General features: G+C 35.0%; 1 protein-coding gene across 1 annotated transcript in view; it reads right to left on the bottom strand.

Moving 5' to 3' along the window:
* The window catches only part of LOC131054143 (protein ULTRAPETALA 1), a 48252-nt gene extending 34077 nt beyond the window's left edge, over positions 1–14175 (bottom strand). Inside the window, exons 1-2 of the mRNA XM_057988603.2 lie at positions 13361–14175; positions 9679–10003 (exon numbers count right to left, since the gene is read on the bottom strand). Of these exons, the coding sequence (XP_057844586.1) occupies positions 9679–10003; positions 13361–13649 (614 nt within the window). The 5' untranslated portion in view covers positions 13650–14175. The remainder of the gene's footprint in view (positions 1–9678; positions 10004–13360) is intronic.
* Positions 14176–15822: the final 1647 nt, after the last annotated feature.

Here is a 15822-nt window from a genome sequence, read left to right as displayed (position 1 = left end):
TTGATTATTAGTGAAATTAAGTATACATGCATTTATATGTTATTGGAACTCTAACCCTTATGGAAATAATTGGCCTTATAAATTACATTTCAAATGTTGACTAACATTATCGCAGGGTTTATACCAAAGTTTACGTTGGAAAGGCAATTGCTAATTGGTAAGTTTGCATTTTAATGAACTATATTTCTTATTTTAATTGAACTTGTGATTTTAGGGGCAAGATTTAAGTATACCTCAAAAGTGGGCATTACATGCTACATAAAAAAGAACCTCATCCAACAAGGAAAACAATATTCTATCCTACCCCTCAACCTACAAGAGGAAACCAATTTGATGTCCTTACCATACATTGACTTCCCATCAAAGAATTTAGTGATGTTATTCAAGATTATTAAGCATAACATATATATTTCTATTGTTCTTGGATTTTGAAACGGATTTCTATTTTTAGATGGTTCAGCTTGACAATGCCCATTTTTTATACCTATTCTATAAAGATGAGTGTCATGTCCCCTTTTCACAACCAAATAATTAATAATATTTTTAAGTGGGACCCAGTCACCTTTACTATTGAGACAACTTAAATAATATTATTTTAATAAATTTTAAAAATTAATGACTTGGATCATTTGATCATCAAGATTTCATTTAGTATTCTCTATTTTAGTTTGTATTTGATTTTGCATGATAGGATGAAAACCTTGACTGTATTTCTACAATCCAGGGGGAAAAAAAACTCTGGTGATTCACTTCTCACAAGATGAGGATAAAAACCCTCATTCTTTGGCTATGATAAATTCTAGCCAGGGTTTGCATGTTGAGCTATTTCAGAAATTTGTGCAAATTTTCGGGGTTAAGGCAATCATGATTGGCAAGTAAATATTGTCATTTCATTGGCAGCACATATGTGAGGGTAAATATATCGATTTTCAGATTTTTAATCAAATTTTTAGTATCATATAGAGCTGAATCTGAATTGTTTCAGTCAACACTAGCTGAGCACCACATTGGGAGAGAGAAATTTGGTCATTTTAGGTATTAGAACAGTCATACCAGCTGCTCGATACATTACTTCAGTCATCCAACATAAGCGACCAGTTTATTGGAGTAAGTGCCATCATTTATAGGAGGATCTCAGATTTGCGCATTTGGCATGTGTTTCCAAACCTATTCTTTGCTGCAATCCACATCTACAGCTGCATAAATTAGGGCAACATCATTTAGAAGGAGGATCTAGCAACATCACTTGCTGTTGCATACTTGTCATCAGCAAATCTACATGTTTCCAGGCTAGCGCTATACTTTGGAAGGGTTAGATTGACAATAAATTGCTGTTCCACCCTACTGTTGGGAGGATAAGTTTGATAATATACTGCTGTTTCAGCCCATTTCCAGCAGATCTGCATCATTTCCAGCTGATTACAGTCTTTTCCATTTATTGTACAGCCAACCGTACACCTCCGAGCAGCAACTGTAGCATTAATACCTCAAGTCACCAACCTCTATTTGCTGTTTACAAACATTGCAGGGTCCAATCTAAATATGACTTGCAGCATTTCAGCAGAATACATCACTTTGTAAGTGCAAAAATATTTTATAAATTCTGATTTGAACTTTCCAGCATCCTCATTCATTGGTGTAACAAATTTTCAGTGGCTATACTGTTCAAAGAAATCATATTGGAAGATTATTTGGCTGCCCTAATTCAGAATTGGGTTCATCTAACATTCTAGGGTTTTTATGACATAAATCAACAAGGTTTAATGTTGTTTATTGCAATTGTTAATTGATATCACCAATTTTAAAAAATTGAAAAGTGCAATAAGAATTTGGTTTTATTTCCTTTCAATAAAATCACGAGATTTACTGATTGGGGACATTACAATGAGCATAACTCTTTCAACCTTCTTCAACACTACTAAATTTTAAATTTCATTTTTGAAGATATTCTATCAGGAAAAGGATATTCTCTGAGGGGTTTCCTATATAGAAAATGATGGGTTTGGGTAACTCAGCACAGAGAGAAGTGCATTTAGGACTATTATTTTATAATTGCTGTTTCTCAACATTGTTGTGCCAAAAAATTTCATGACAATATGTATATATTAGCACCTTCCTATTTAGTCACATCACCTAGATTTAGTGAGTTAAAATGGATGAATAATATTTTCATTCGCTTTCCCAATGGTTCCCCACACTGAACTCTTCATACGCTGCCATATTCCATAAAATTTTAAATAATGTAAGTGAAAGTTACAACACCAAAGAAAACATCCCAACAAATTTTTGTTTTACTTATTACAAAACCATCAATTCCACAATACTGAAATCTGACTTAACTCAGCTGAGAAAGTACAATAAGTTAAAATCACTTTGACAGAGATACTAATCCAATAACAAAAGCCAGAACAAAATCTCACATTGATTACCAACACTTCTTTATTGTGATTTTTCGGAAGCAACAAGAATAATAAGTATTAACAAAGCTCCCTCAAAATGCTCTATTTGTCACTCACACATTTAAGCCTAAAGAATGCAAAGTTGAGATGGGCACAGAAGTAAACTTGTGTAACATGGGTAGATGCATTCAGCCTTGTGGACAACACAGGGAAATCCACATCTCTAGTGCACCCCAATGGAGTCAAAGTGTATCCCAGCCATATTGGATGTGCCAGGATGAGGACAGGCCATAACCCAGCCATTTTGGTACACATGGAACAACCCCCCGTCTCTCATCCACAACCAAATGGTGGGAAATCCTCATGAAAGAAGAGTGGCATCTCCACAAAAATTATGACAGAAAAAAAGTGAAAAACGTAATTCTAAATCTTGAAGTATCTAAATCGTAAGCCAATACACAAAAACAACAACAACAAACATGACGTTGACTGTTGCCATCATTTTGAGAACATAATTTAACTTTTAAGCATCTAAGAGGACCAATTGAACCGTCAGCAACCATCTTTGTAGTAAGTAATACCTCATGTCTTGAGGTCAAATTCCTCCTTTTTTTCTAATAGTCCAATGAGGAAGCTAAGATTGGTCATTTTTAGAACTTTTAAAACTGTAGAAGCTGTTTTAAAGCTTATCTATTGTAAGCAGCAGACAAGAGTAGGCTGATTTAGAGAAATGTTGTTTATGTGAGGACACAGGATATGTCTGTACTGCAGGCACATTTTTCCTTGTTTAGTGATGAGAAACAGGAAATTTATTTAATAACGAATTCATAGATTTCATTGTTTTGATTATGATATGCATGTGTATCTTGTCAGACAGTCATCCAGTCATGCTAAGAGTATTTTGTGGAAAATTCCCTGTTGAACTTGATGAGAATGAAACTGAAAATTGGCAGTATTATTTTTACTCTCCACCTACATGAACCTGCTTGACAAATTCACCCTTGAAAAAAAATAATAAATCCCTGCTATTGTATTACTGTTCAAAAATTATACTGTGTAGGCAATTAACTGCGCCATAGGCTAATGTTTTCACCAAAGAAGCAAGAAAATTCCCCATGTTCTCACTGGAACAACATTTCAAAAAGGGAAATGCAGGAAAAACATCCAAAAATGCCTCTTAAAATGTTTGTCTTGCAAAAGGTTTGAGGTTTTCACAGATGTTTTCAGGAAAATGGAAAGGTAACTGGTGGTTTCTGCATAAATGGTACCCACGGCTTCAGTCTGATGCCCCATACTCCCCAACAGCAGCAATCAAGATGATTCACAATGTCTGTCCTGTCATAAGAATTGTCCCCCAGAAACAACATCTTTCAGATAGATTCCCCTGTAATGTCCCCTACTAAGTTTAGGCCTGTTATAACAGCAATTATTTTATTTCAATATACTTATGACTTAAACTAAATTGATTAGGAGACAACCCTATCCTTAGCTCTTTCCTTAACATAAATCAAATCTGTGATATTCCATAGTTTTAAATAACTTATCAATTATTAATGAATAAATTGTCAATCTACCATACTAGACAATCAATTCTATCATATTAGATAATTAATTTTATCATCCATAATTCTTAATGCAAAGTTCATTCATTGTTACTATTCCTGTTTTAAGGAAAGAAGGAGATGACTATATTGCCAAGCGCTTGGATACCAAACTCAATAGGCTCCCTCAAAGTTTACTGATCCAAGCCATAACCCTATCTTGGGACTGTGCCCTCAAAGTTTACAGGACGCTGATCCTTACCCTATCTTGGGAATCATCCCGTTGGCTGCATTTAGACTGCCCCTCTTGGAAACAACTCAATCCCATCTTCTTAAATACTGACAGGAGTAGCAAGAATGAATAGTATATACATATTCTCTCTAATGTTTATTGAAGAGTTCTTTCTGATTTACAATCTAATAATGTTATATTGTCTGATCAAACATTATGTATATTAAGTATGACTGTCATACATATTGCAGTCTATATTAATATTACTATTAAATTCTGCATAATAACATTATCAGGCTTCATATATTGAGCATACATATTAAGCACATCCCCATGCATACCACCAAGAACAAAGATGTTACTGTCTGTAACTTAATAAGAATTCTGATCTGATCTGATCGATGGTTGCAGATATATATATTCATTTCTGATTCCTTGTATAATTATATTGGATTATCTACTCTCCATTCATTATTCCCTTCTTCTACTTCCGTGCCTCCATTTGAAGTCAGATTTACAATAAATATATGCCTTCTTCCTTATTGAACAGCAGTGTCCTTCCTCATCACACCCGGTCTCTCAAAGGTGGTGACTCTTCACTTTGACTAAGCAATATGATTTGCTTAACCAACCATTTGTTGATTAATCTAAGACAACCAACCGTAATACATTGTTGATTATGTCTGGAAGCATCAAATCGAAGGTGTCTTGTTATTCATTTATTTTTGTTCTTTCCTTGCTCACAGACGGTGGAATGATTGAATCCGCGGTCACTTCAGCATTAGAGGAAATCGTGAGGTCTTATTTCATAAGACGATTTCTATATATATATCCTCTTCATTGTGACAGGGTCATGATAGTCAAATCCAGGTTATGACACAAGCAAAGAATACTTCTTTTGTTTTTAACTAAACCATTGCTGAGCAATAATACTCATTTTTCCCTTTGTCCAAATCTTCATTCGCTTTGCTCTCTTTAATCACAGCATTAACCCATGTTTTCCGAATGGTTTGAGAATTGGTGAAGTCTTATGAATAAGACAGATTCTCTGATCAATGCTGGTTAAGGGATTATGGTAGGGGCATGACATCAACTTTGTCTGATTACCTTATAAGTTATATGCCCTTTGTGTATAAAATTATAAATCAAGTCTACTGTTTTTGTATATAAACCTATGTATGTATATAAACAGAGAGAGCCAGTTGCTTTCTGCATGAAAATAGTACCCAAGGCTGAAAATGTATGTGCCTGATGTCATGTAATCCTCAACAGTAGCAGCAATCAAGATGATTCACAATATTTGTCTTATAATAAGAATTATCTCCCAGAAACAACCATGTATTTCAGATGTATTTGCCTCTGTCCAATTACATTTGTCTGTCATTCAGAACTAAGGTCTACTGCCTTGTAAACACACATGTGCATAAATGTGAATGTAAACATACATACACGCACACACACACATATATATATACACTTTTATTTACAAACATACAAATCATGTAGGCATCTGTAAATATGTGTGTATATGCATGTAGGTGGGTAGGTACATGAGAATATATAACACAAATTTCTACTCTACAATTATCATATTATGTGCCCAATACTTGGTTCATTCATGACCAATACACAAAGATTTTAAAGTAACTGTATAAATGCGTGTGTGCATATATGTTAATAATACATTACCCATATGTCTACAAGTACATAGTACATACAGATAGAGATGTATCTGTCATAGTTGCAGAAATCTGCAAAAACTTGTGATTATTCAGCACTCAGCCTGTGCACCATTTTTTTCATTTATAGTTCCCACCCAACCCATGAGTGGGGGCTAATGTTCCCTGGATATAGTTGGTGGGAGGAATAGTGAACTGCTTCTTACTTTCCACCCAGAATTTGAGGAACCTGCCACTCAATAGTTAGCCATTCGAGCAACCTGCTAGAACAAGAACTACCCTTTGAATAGTAGGGGCCCTCCCACCAACATTAGCTTCGCACCCAACCCCCTTAGAATGGTAGGCTAACTTGATACTAGCAACTATCAAATGAAAGCACATCCATAGAATAGTAGGGCATGCATTCTCTTAAATTCTATGGTACTGCTCGTCCTATAATTCTATGGAGTGGGGGGTTATATTCCTACCACCCTACACTATTGCTTCCTTAATCTAGCAGGTTGCTCGAGTGGCTAACCATCAAGTGGCAGGTTCCTCCCCCTAAAATTCTATGGCAGGGAGGGCCCCTAAAATCCTATTGTAGTTCTAAAACGCCATGCAATTTTATCGGAAAATTTTGCAATATATTGGAAACTCTGTAATGTCTTCTACTAAGTTTAGGCCTGCTATAACAGTAATTAATTTATTTCAATATACTTATGGCATAAACTAAATTGATTAGGAGACAACTCTATTTTTAGCTCTTTCCTTAATATAAATCAAATCTGTGATATTCTATAGTTTTAAATAATTTATCACTTATTAATGAATAAATTGTCAATCCACCATACTAGGCAATTAATTCTATTATTAAATAATTAATTGTATCATCCATAATTCTTAATGCAAAGTTCAATCCTTGTTACTAATCCAGTTTTAAGGAAGAAGGAGATGACTATGTTGCCAAGCACTTAGATACCAAACTCAATAGGCTCCCTCAAAGTTTACAGATCCAAGCCCTTACCCTATCTTGGGACTATGCCCTCAAGGTTTACATCCTATTGGCTGGACTTAGACTGCCCCTCTTGGAAACAACTCAATCCCATCTTCTAAAACACTGACAGTAATAACATGATTCAGACTATAACTATACTAACTTCTCGTGTATTGTGGATATATATAAAATTAAGTATGACTGTCATACATATTGCAGTCTATATTAATATTACTACTAAATTCTGCATAACAACATTATCAGGCTTCATATATTAAGCATAAATATTCAGCACATCCCCATGCATACCACCAAGAACAAAGATGCTACTGCCTGTAACTTAATAACAGTTCTGATCTGATCCAATCCATCGTGATGTTGCTGGATGCTTCAATTCCTTTCCTTTATATCTCTCAATGTGAGGGAGAGGTCATACCTCTTCATCATGCAGGCCCTTTGGCAAGAGACACACCCTTTGGCAAGAGACACACCCTTTCACCATTAGTACCTTTTGAAAGAGTGCAACTCTTCATTATTTCTGCCCTTTGAAAGGGACATAACCTTTCATAATCAGATCTGCACTTCTTATTTAAATCGGATAGGCACTTCTGATTTCCAAATTATTCCCCTCTCAAATGAGGTTCTCTTCTCCCTTTTATATCTCATTGTTGAGGGAGTAACAACCTTTCCTTCCATGTCTTTTGACCATTCATTAACTTGATTAAATTTTAATTAATTATATTTTTTATTTTTTATTTTATTTTTAATACTTATATTTTATTATTATTATTTATAATTAAAATTATTTCAAAGTGGGGACATTACAGACTCACAAATTTTCCTGATAAAATCACAACTGTTTGGCCACAAACATTTTGGGTTTTGGGGTTTTCCCTGATTTCTGCAGCAATATTTTTTAATTTTTTCGCTCCCTAACCCAATTATTTTCCAATTAATTGAAAAAATCTTTATATTTTGGTTTGCCAATTTATTACCAAGAAAAAAAATTCTTACCAAGGATATGCATATATACATATGTATGTCTATATATGCACATTTCTACTATACATATACGTGTCCAATGCTTAATTCTTCCATACAGAATGCAGACAGAGATTTTATGAATCTGTGTGTTCGGGAAGGGGAGTTGCCATGGTCTTCCCATCCCATACTTTATTTTATTTTATATGCATACTGCTTACTTTATGTCATTTACTCCAACTCACTTTAGAAAGAAGGCATGTATCTACATGGGTGTGTGTAAAGGACACTTGGAATGGAGAGTATTATTTGGCAATTTGCATGCAATTAATTGTCTTCATAATAGGAAGTCTAAATTTGAGTCAATGCTTCTGAATGCAGACATGAGCATGAGGGGACCTGCAAATTGGGCACTTAAACAGTATTAGTTTGTAGAGATTTATAGTAATTTGCCATACATTTGTTTTATCAGGTATAGAATTCCTCTGTTTGCAAGAGGGGATGGAGCTCATGTGTATCCATTATGCAGACACAATTATGAGAAGCTGTTACACTTCAAATATAATTGACAACACGCTTACAATGAATAACAATCTTCAATTATGCAGTGTTAATATATTGGCTACAAAGAGAAGCCTTCTGAGATGTGGAATCTAAATCCTAAAGACACTTTTCTTGAGGAAAAATCTGGTAGAGATGGCCTGTGAGAGTTACAGATGAACCACTTGCACCTGAAGATGCAAGGATTGAAAAATGAGAAATTAACAACTGATGCCTACTTGAAGATGAAAGGATTGAGAAATGAGAAATTAACAACTGATGTTTACATAATCTAGTTTTGCTTTCTGATGCAATATTTTTAAATAAACCATAAATCATTCATGCTTTAAAATCACAGTATCAATACCCAGATGCAGTGACACTGTTTGATACGATTTGCCAATTATTTCCTAGTTCACTTTTGGATGCCTGTATCCAGAAAGTTCATGCCGATGCACTATATAACCAAATACTATCATAATAATGCTACACTGGTGTAACCATTTAAGCTTCTGTACAAGTAATCCTATTTCATACATTCTCTTGCAAAACTACTAATAAGATCTTCAGTCTAAACCCTTTAAAAGTAAAAACTAAAACCCCAAACGTTTAACAAACCTCTGAAACGGGTCTTGAAAACACCTCATAACACTCCACAGCAATGCAGTTTCAGCTAAAGCCTAAGAATCATGATCATCCGTTATGCTTGAAGATGGAAACACCAAACATCTAAATTCTAGCTAACATGACAAGAAGTTATGTTTCATACCTAGAGATGTTTCTTTCACACCCCTAGACATACTCCCTAGAATGCCCCTGCTTATTGGGATTCAGTCACTGAAAGTGTCATGGTGAATGGACAAATACAAGCAAAATGTGCTACACTGCATAGTATGTACCACATGCCAAACTCGGAAAAATATTTTAAGATGTGATGTATAAGTAACCTGCATAATGCAAAACACCATGGTAGGGAAAGAGCACTTTCATTTTCAAAAATCAGCTCTAAGAGAATTCAAGCTGTATCGGTCTTTTTATTGGCAGGCAAATCTGGGGGTGTCAAACTTACTAATAAGGTATAATCATAACTAAAATGAACTACACTACAATCTCCAGCCAGGAAGATCCTCAATAAAAGAAAATTGAGAAAAAAACATGCATTATATTGCAATAAAGGAGTTCAAAAAAAGCATACAGTGAACAATTAAACAACATCCAACAAAATCATTGCAGATTTCTTTCACCATGGTTGAATACCATGGGTGTATCAAACTTATTTCATACCGACTTATAATACTCCTCTAGCAATAAGGTAAGAGGGATAGATCCATACTTGTCATAAGGTAGATCTGCACACTCCCAATTCAGGTTTCTACAGGCATCATGATAAATACGGCATTCTTCTTTGTTTCTCAGCTTAAATCTCCGGTCTTTGTTACACTTACTGCAATGGATAAATTCATCACGGTGACAAGATTGTTTGTTGTGACCCTTCTGGTTACCTCTGCCATTCCTTGATACCTTACTGTAATATTTGAGGAACATTGTTTTTGACAAAGGAACTTTCTCACCATCAATAATAATCCAGATATTGTTTTTCCACTTCCTTGCATTTTCACGCCCAGCATGCCTTTCAAATGCAGATGGACTCAATTCACCTGATCACATAGAGAAGAAGCAAATCAAAAAGTGGCATCTTAGATGAAATTTCTATATAGACGTTTAATAGATTTGTTCAATCTGCAAGGTAAACAATTAGAAAAGCATTTAGTTTCACGTGTCTGCTACAGACCTTTCGATGGGAGATGAATAAGAATAATGCTAAAATATATGCTACATACTGGACAAAAACATTATGGTGCTAAGCATTCTCTCTTGCATGCAAATCTACCAAAAGATAAGTGTAGAGGCTTGAGAAGAAACATAAAATCAAATAACGATCGCACAACAACAAAGCAGTAGCAACTTAGTACCAGGAAAGAACAAAGTAAATGACAAATGCAGATGAATTTGAAATTAAATGTTAATAAATTGTTCTAGCAGAAATTATAAATGATCTGCAACAATAGTGTCAGTATCATATCTCAGCGTGCTTCATTCTTTGATCGTAAAGATCATTATAATAAAAAATTGCTAACTTAATAAACTGCCATATCTTCATGCTATTGTGTTTTGTCTGTCAGAAGAAAGAAATTACTTTAATCATTAATATCCACAAGCAACCAAAGTAGGTCAACAGGATCCAACAAGTACATCCAGTTGTAATAGTATCAAGCAGCCCTGAAAAAAATGCTCAAGATTCTGACCACACACTTAAGAACTAATTAGATTATGAAAAACCATCTATGAGGGGTGAACTTCAAAAAGTACCCTACGCATGGCTAGAGACATTAACATATAGAACGGCCAACATTACCATCAGACTCTGTGAAAGAGCTAATACAAACCATGATAGTACTCATAAGTGACTGGCTTGGGCTATGTGAGCCTGACTAGGTAATCATAAGAGGGAGCAAAAGCTGTCTATTAGAAACAGTCCTAGCATCTAAGATCCATAATCCCCCATAAGTATATACATGTCAGCAAGGTGGGGTGGTTGACTTTCTAGGCAAAAGAACAATACATACACCATGCCTATCACTAGAAAGGGAAAGAGCCCCCAAGTAATAATTGGGGGAAAATGGTTGTACTGATCTACCAGCATCCATGCAAACAAGTGTAGTGTCAGGAAAACATTTAGCTCCCAATAACATGAGTAAGAGTGGAAAAAAACTGATCAATCTAGTAGGCCTATGGAAGGGAAGGGGAAGGTGGAAGGTGGACGGCCAGTGGAAATATAATCTCTAGTTGTGTATGTTTCTCTGTCAAAAATAATTATGCAATATAATTTTTGAAGGAAGCAGGCAAAAAATATATCTTGGTTAGATTGATCTCAGATCATTTTTTAACGAAGCAAGGGAAAAATAATAAATATAGAAGAAAACTTAAAACAAAAATTGAAAAATCATAGCTGTTTAAGAACAATCCATTGATGAGCTCCATTTTAAACAAAACTAACAACTAAGTTTTAAATATAAAGTTCTAAACATCAATTTTCTTGTTCCCTATAAATCTTCTAATTCTTTGTCATGGATGCCAAGAAGACCATTATAAAACAAAATAGTTTAAGTTATGACCCAATTTCCTAACAAACTCCAAGGTGAAAGTTATTGAATGGAAGGAAATGCATGTGCCTTATGTAGTAAAGAATCAACAATAAACTATTGTCCAACATCCAAACCAAAACCTCTTCTAATCTATATCACTCCAACAATACAGTTATGTTCAAAGACAACTTAGATTCTCTAAGATAGGGAAAAGGTTCTAAATATTCATCTTTCTCTTCTGATTGCTCTCTCTCATCCTGATGATGGATCAAAAAGTGTGATCCGAAACGTTGATGCCAAAAAAAAACTTCACACAATCTAATCCAGAAGCATTGATTCTTAACATATATGGATTGTAGAAACTTAATGTCTGTTAAATAGAGATTTATTGAAATTTTGATGACAAAGCAAACAGCTACACTAATAAACACTCTTAATTGCCCTCCATTTCCTGCTAAAATCATTTACCAAATTTCAATGGCATTTATGAATACATTTGCTCACTATATTCCCCCAAGAAATGGACCACTCCATAAAAACAAAAAATAATAACCAAGGCTATGGGGGCAAGGCCATTGCAAATTCAGTGCTACTTCGGAAGAATAAATACACTCTTCCGACCAACCATCTAAACCAAAAGAATGCCTGCTGTGTAAGTAAAGCGCTAAAGAGGTGTTTCAAGAAACTTGATAATATTCAAACAACAGCAAAGTGCATACATCCGAAGTTAACTTTAGCACTGGTTTGTTTTTTATGTTGGTATTGTGACCAAGGTCAAAAGTAGTTTTCCAGGTACTTTGCGTGTCATCCCTGCACCTTTTCAGATTGGAATGCACTAGTTCCCAAATAGTTCAAGGTACATTCCGCTTGCATTCAAATAATCACATGCAACAAGAAACCAGGAAAATGCATGCAGCTGCTTTAAAATTAAATAGCGATGAAAACATCCAAAAATTAAAGGCTGTGTCATCCATGAAAAGGAACTTATTAGTGCCCAAAGAACATCTCTATAAAAATAAAAAAATAAAAACGAATCCCAACAGCTTTGGAGCATGCACCCACAATTAAGAAGATTCAAACGATAAACCAAGGTTTTATTCATGTTGTTATGATCACAGGATGGAATTATGGCAGCACGCGTATTACATTACTCTATGTTACAAAGAAAAACTTGAAGGCATAAGTCAAACTTATGCCAACTGAGTGGGAACACAGGACAAACCAACAGATAAGAGGTGGAATTTATGGCAATGCATTCGTATTACTGTATTACACAACTCCGTGTTCCCATGGGAGATCTAAAGGCAGAAGTCAAACTTACGACAAAGAGTGGTAACACATAGAGGTAAAGTTTGGACTCGTGGAAATGAGTATGTATTATCTAACTTCCATGCATTAGCCAATGTCACCTACAGGTATAGGTCAAACTCCTAGCAACGAGAGGGTACACATGAACTCAGCCGTGCATGTGCCTAACATAACTCTATGTGTCTACAGTTCAAGGTCAAACTTCTGGCAATGTGAAACTACACATATAACCAATCAAAGCAGTCAAACCCATGGAAAGTGCCATGCAAATTTTAGCGAAAAAACCCTTGTACAAAGGCGCTTTAAGCTTTATTGTGCGTTAGCACACGGTGTTCCAAACTAGATTATGTCGATGTAGGGTTAGTGTTATCTTCTATACGAAAAAATATCGGGATAAAATTTGGTTGAATCCTGATGAACGCTACGTACAATGTTTCTGGTACGCGATTTTGCTTTTTTCTAAAATAAGGAGAAAAAAAATCTCATTAAAAAAATAATAGATCCAACAAAAATTATTCTCACACAGATCAACACTCTTACAGGGAAGAAAAACAGATTTACCTGCGTCGCAACCAGGCGCGCATTCACAAAGCACCTTAAAATCTCCTTCCTGATAAATTCTTAACCTGCCAACCGCATCTCCGTACTTAATACATGTACACCCACATCTCATCTCAATAAACCCATTTCCTTTTTTGAATTCCGAAACCTTGTCCAGATCTTCATCCTTGAGAAACTCAAACTCTATCCCATTTCCATCTCCCCAGTCCTCCATTACAGCAGATTCTTCATGCTCCCTCTTCTTCAACTTCACACCATTGCCATTTTTCTTGCCTTGTTCCTTATCCATTCCTGTTCCTCGTAAGTCCCTCCTTTCAACACTCCATAAATTTCTCTAAACAACCCACCTCTAAAAATCGAAAAAAAAAAGTAAAACAACAAAAAACAAAAAATCGACCGTTCTCTAAATAAATTTATGCATGCATCGCTGTTGTTGGTGGTAATGAATAAATGTAAGAGTGGGTAATCTGCCACTCCATTTTGGTCTCATGCCATCGGCATTGGGATTGCTTTTGCCAACCCAACGGTCCAAAATTTGCGTGCCATTTGTCATAACACAGACTGATATGTTGCCCCTCCATCGTATCGTGATGATAGTTGCATCTAAATTAGAGAGACCCATTTTGATTAATCTAATTTATCTTTGGAAATTGCACAAATTCGACTTTGATTCCTTTTGATTTTGCCCTTGTCGTCTTTTTTGCACACATTTCTCTTGTGCCTGCCTCCCCTTAGGCCCAGGCCATAAGTAAAGCTTACGAGCATTTCAGCCTTTACTTGTTTAGTATTAAGGTCGTTTTCTATACAAAGGGAAGAACCAAACAACAAATGCTCCTCGATTTCATTTTAATATCGACAAAATGAACAACATAAGATTCACGCATTACTTTATGGATTTTTTTGCTCATAAAAATAGCGAGTGCACGCGAAAGTATATAGGGAATGCCTAGAGGGTGGTGAAGAGTGGGGGAGAGGAAATATGCGTGAGCGAAGAAAACGATATGATAGCATGAAAGCATAGTTGGGGAAAGGAATACAACAAGGATGTAGCTCGTGCGCAAGCTGGGGAGCTGATCCGTAATCACTATAAAATTGAGATTCTTGGCTACGAAATTAAAATATTGAAAAAAAATCAATTGATATTATGTTCAAATATTATTAGAAAATATAAAATGAAGTAATATAAATAAATATATTGCATTTTTTTCTTTAGGCATGCTTAACTTGATAGGTGTTAAAAAATAGTTTTATATTGGTATCTTATTGAACAAATGAGTGTAGAAAGAGGGGTATAATGTTGTTATTATCAATATTCTTCAGGTCTATTATGTGGATTGAATTATAAATTTGTTTCATGTGTGTGTCAAGTGATTTATGCTTATCATTTGTCTAACAGTGTATTCTTGATGTTTCCTACTTTTTTGTATGTCAATAGGTCTTACTCTCGTGTACTAGAGTAGCCCAATTGTAATGGCACCTAAGGAATCAATCTATTTTTTTTAATTTTTCTAATTCTCTGCCTTTTTCTTTTTCTATCTTTGCATTAGAAAACCACTACCAATCGACTAAGACAGTTGCATGTCATTTTGAAAATAGCCCTATTGGTTTGAGATTGTTGATATCGATTCAACATTGTAATTCACATATCATACTAGCAATTGCATTTTCATCCATCGTTGTTTTTAAAACCATCAACTAATATACCTAGTAATTTTATCTATGAGAAAACAATGGGTAGGTGCACTTGCCTTATTTTTGAATTGGTCATTATTCTAGAATCTACAAGCCTCCTTAAACCTTTTTTCTTTTTCTAACTTTGCATTAGAAAACCATTACCAAATGACTAAAATGGTCACATGTCCTTTTGAAAATAGTCATAATGCTTTTGAGACTATTGATATCGATTCAACAATGTTGCTAATTTGAATATCACACTACTAATTACATTTTCAGTCATCGTCATTTTCAAAACCATTAACTAATACAATTAGCAATTTATCTATGAGAAAACAATGAGTAGTTGCACTTGCTTGATTTTTGAATTGGTCATTATTCTAGAAGTTACAAACCTTCTTAATCCTTTTTTAGATCATACATCCCTTGGTAGAGAGGATTTTGATCCCACGAAAGCTTATTGAGGAATGAGATGAGGAAACGATATCTATATCCTCTATGCGGAGTACCAATGAGCTCAATCCATAATTTGTCCTCTAATTTCCACTTGCTAAGACTCAAGAGCCTCTTTCCTAGTCTCCCTTTGTTGTTCGTGAAGCACTATGTCCTTATGGAGTTCTTCTCTTTTGTCATTAACCAAGCATCCCACCAAGGGTACCACCAATTCTTCTTCTCTATCATCCAACATGGATGATTCATACAGATATAGATGTTCACAGTTGATAGCAAAGTGGATTTTCATGCAAGGAAGGAGATCCAACTTAAATGTGTTATCTTTAACAACCTCC

The sequence above is a fragment of the Cryptomeria japonica genome, chromosome 9 (genome assembly GCF_030272615.1).
Source record: "Cryptomeria japonica chromosome 9, Sugi_1.0, whole genome shotgun sequence".
Classification (NCBI taxonomy): domain Eukaryota; kingdom Viridiplantae; phylum Streptophyta; class Pinopsida; order Cupressales; family Cupressaceae; genus Cryptomeria; species Cryptomeria japonica.
This window is presented reverse-complemented; position numbering and strand designations above follow the sequence as displayed.